Source organism: Salvelinus sp. IW2-2015, linkage group LG20, assembly GCF_002910315.2.
Source record: "Salvelinus sp. IW2-2015 linkage group LG20, ASM291031v2, whole genome shotgun sequence".
Lineage (NCBI taxonomy): Eukaryota > Metazoa > Chordata > Actinopteri > Salmoniformes > Salmonidae > Salvelinus > Salvelinus sp. IW2-2015.
The window spans coordinates 13,160,953-13,164,943 of NC_036860.1; the positions used below are offsets into that span (position 1 = coordinate 13,160,953).

Genomic DNA, 3,991 nt, shown 5'->3' on the forward strand with positions numbered 1-3,991 from the left:
TAAATTAAATAGGTACATTTTGCATAGGCTAACTTTTTTAAAGTCATGTAAAAAAAAATCTGAGCGGTAGATCTCGGCATGAATTTTGACTCAAAGTGATCTTGACCCAGAAAAGTTTGTTGACCACTACTATAGTCCACACGGGTCTGTGTAGCAGGAGTCCCTATTCTCACACCCCAAATCCCGGTGGTCTGTCGAGTCTGCTTCGGAAGCGTTCCTGAAAGTCCCACGATGTTGTGTCGATGGGTATAAGGTTGGAATCACTTCTGTCTGTGTCCGAATCTTCTACCATTTAGCTAGGCTAGCTAGTTATTAATGCAATGCGCAAGCAAAAGGGTAGCTAAACTAACGTTACCTAGCTAATTGCACATAGCATGTTAGCTACCGGTCTCCCTGCTGCTGACTCACTGTGACCAATGGGGATAGGCCGGTAGCCCGGTACGGTCATTGAGCTAGAGAGTACGGTAGCTAGCAAGCTACTACTAGCTAAATTAGCTAGCTAACTGTTCTAACCCGTGGCAGGGACTGTTTTAGCGATAATCTACACGTCCGAGACACTTGGATACTACAAGTTACGTTGCAGCTATATACTTACCTATTGAATGTAAAATACGATAGATGCATTCCGTCTGAACTGAGAAAGAGACTGGGCTCTTTGAAACTCAGCCACTGCCGCGGCTGCCCATCTTGCTCCTCTCAATGACAGCTTGTTTCCGGTCTGTCAATCAACGTTCCTCTTCTTTTCCTTTGAAGTTAAATGGTGGTTGCCGCCACCTACTGGACTGGAATATGTAGCCTATGTTTCACAGACAGAGAAGGAACCTTTGGTACCCACTAATGTTGTCCCTAGGCTAGCAGACTGGTTTCACGAGGCTAGTTATCGCCCTAAAATAAAAAACAAAATTGAACCTCCTAACACAGGTTCTCATCGGTCTGGGCGCTACAATTCATTGTAAACGCAAGGTCAGCAGGAAGACAGTGACCCTTTTTGGTCAGTGGCAGTGGAGAGCGGAGGGATGTTGAGGCAGACCCTCACTCTGTTGCCTTCTCCCTCCTGAGACTGACCATCAGAAACAGGCACCATCAGCCCAGTAACACAGAAAAAAAGGTCATTCTTTAAATGTATGCTCTCTCAGCTGTGCTTCAGGAGTAGTACAACTGATATATTACCAGTCTTGATCATATAGCCTCTCGATTTTTTTTATTTTTTATATAATTTAAAAAAACTGGTCTGAGAAGAACAGTGTATTGGCAGGGCAATTCAAGTAAAGCCAAAATGCCTTGATAATGTTTAGGTCCTATAGCCTACTGCACATAGTTAAAAACAAAAAACATTAGGTAGATGTGTATATTTATAAAATACTTAATAGGTTAAAATTAATAGGTACATTTTGCATAGGCTAACTTTTTTAAAGTCATGTAAAAAAAAATCTGAGCGGTAGATCTCGGCATGAATTTTGACTCAAAGTGATCTTGACCCAGAAAATGTTGTTGACCAYTACTATAGTCCACACGGGTCTGTGTAGCAGGAGTCCCTATTCTCACACCCCAAATCCCGGTCTGGTCTGTCGAGTCTGCTTCGGAAGCGTTCCYGAAAGTCCCACGATGTTGTGTCGATGGGTATAAGGTTGGAATCACTTCTGTCTGTGTCCGAATCTTCTACCATTTAGCTAGCTAGCTAGTTATTAATGCAATGCGCAAGCAAAAGGGTAGCTAACTAACGTTACCTARCTAATTGCACATAGCATGTTAGCTACCGGTCTCCCTGCTGCTGACTCACTGTGACCAATGGGGATAGGCCGGTAGCCCGGTACGGTCATTGAGCTAGAGAGTACGGTAGCTAGCAAGCTACTACTAGCTAAATTAGCTAGCTAACTGTTCTAACCCGTGGACAGGGACTGTTTTAGCGATAATCTACACGTCCGAGACACTTGGATACTACAAGTTACGTTGCAGCTATATACTTACCTATTGAATGTAAAATATCGATAGATGCATTCCGGTCTGAACTGAGAAGAGACTGGGCTCTTTGAAACTCAGCCACTGCCGCGGCTGCCATCTTGCCTCCTCTCAATGACAGCTTGTTTCCGGTCTGTCAATCAACGTTCCTCTTCTTTTCCTTTGAAGTTAAATGGTGGTTGCCGCCACCTACTGGACTGGAATATGTAGCCTATGTTTCACAGACAGAGAAGGAACCTTGGTACCCACTAATGTTGTCTCCTAGGCTAGCAGACTGGTTTCACGAGGCTAGTTATCGCCCTAAAATAAAAAACGAAATGTAAACCTCCTAACACAGGTTCTCATTGATCTGGGCGCTACAATTCACTTGAAAGGCAAGGGACTCTKGGAAATATGCAAATACAGCTTTACACTAAGCAATGTGTTAATTTATTACTGAAAAGTGTGGACCCTATAGACACTGGACCTGTGTTAAATTTAACAATCTCGGTGTAGATTTAACACTAGCGAATTGTCTGTGTAGTTTAAGAGCGTTGGGCTTTTTCTATGATTTTCAGAGACAAAGGAAGGAACAAACCCTGATTACATTGTTTAATTGACTCCAATTAACTCTTCCCCATGTCGTTGCTGTAAATAAGAATGTGTCCTCAGTCAACTTACCTGGTAAAATACGGGTTAAATAAAATCCAAAAGCTGAAGAACATACACACTTCCAGGTATTTTCCGCAGGCGCTGGAGTTGTAGGCGAACTCATGGAAAACAGAAAGGAAAATGCAGCACACTGCTCATGCTCCCAGGTGATATTTATTTACAACAACGTTTCAACCATTATGTCTTCATCAGGCATCCATATCCCAGGTGGGGGTGGAAGGTCCTAAATATATAGGGCCAGTACTCAGTGACATCACTTCCCGAAACAGGAGGTAAAAACATATATAACATAGTTTCACAATATTAATATGTATCAAAATATATGACCATACACAGGGAATATGATCAATATTTACAGTAATATACATACACATACAATATTAAATTAGGATGAAAAAACACAATTTGGACATATTGAAACTATAAAAATGGTTTCAAGTCAAACTCCTCGTTAAAGCAAAGAAGAGAGTTGTTGAGCCTGTGGATCCAGAAAGATTCCCTTTGAAGAAGTTTCCTCTCAATGTCCCCTCCCCTGCGTGACATCTTGACTATTTCTACTATTTCTAACTAATAGGATGTCCACCTTGTATAAAATGAACAGCAACCTGCTTATTTGTCTCACCTGTCCGTATATGGCTGCGGTGCTCACTGATCCGTGTCTTAAGGCTTCTACGGGTTGTCCTGGGATGTTTTTTTTGTTACTTACAACCTCATGCTAATCACATTAGCCTACGTTACCTCAACCGTCCCGCGGGGGGACACCGATCCCGTAGAGGTTTAAGGCTTCTACGGGTTTTCCCTATGTAAGACAGACCACAAGGACATTTCAACATGTAAATAACATTGGTGGACATGTTATGCTGCATTCATAACCAAGTGGGAGGTGGGAATTTACCCGTTGTGAAGTCATAAATACCAGTTGGATGCATTCACGTGCTTTGAACTTGTTGAGAAACGCAGATTTGCTAATGGCTAACATTTGCTTAAACCGTGAACTAAAAGTACAACTATCATGCTTTTAAACAAATTTTAGTGTTCAAAAACCATATTAATAGATTGCTTTTTATAAATTATGTTTTGTTGTTGCATTTATCTGTCGAAAATGCTGTTATCGATGTAATTTCCTTAGTAGGTGATGTCAGAGGTCAGCATGTGGGATAAGTGGGAGTTCAGGATGATCGACGAGTTTCCCACTAGTAATTACCAATTCAAGTGGATTTTTCCCAGTCATATGTGGTAAATTTCAGAAGGAATGTAGAAGGAATAATTAAAGTATTAAACATAAGTCCAATTAGGTTGGACTGGGAGAGAGAGAAATGTGTGTGCCTAAGAAAATACCGAAGAACAATTAAACTGTGTTTGAACCGACCTGGCTAGGACT

The 3,991-nt window shown here is 41.6% G+C and overlaps 1 protein-coding gene across 1 annotated transcript in view; it reads right to left on the reverse strand.

The window, feature by feature from the left end:
* LOC111981078 (26S proteasome non-ATPase regulatory subunit 11) overlaps positions 1-2,101 on the reverse strand; it is a 19,047-nt gene extending 16,946 nt beyond the window's left edge. Inside the window, exon 1 of the mRNA XM_024012217.2 lies at positions 1,969-2,101. Coding sequence (XP_023867985.1) covers positions 1,969-2,059 — 91 coding nt within the window. The 5' untranslated portion in view covers positions 2,060-2,101. The remainder of the gene's footprint in view (positions 1-1,968) is intronic.
* Between the last annotated feature and the right edge of the window lie 1,890 nt (positions 2,102-3,991).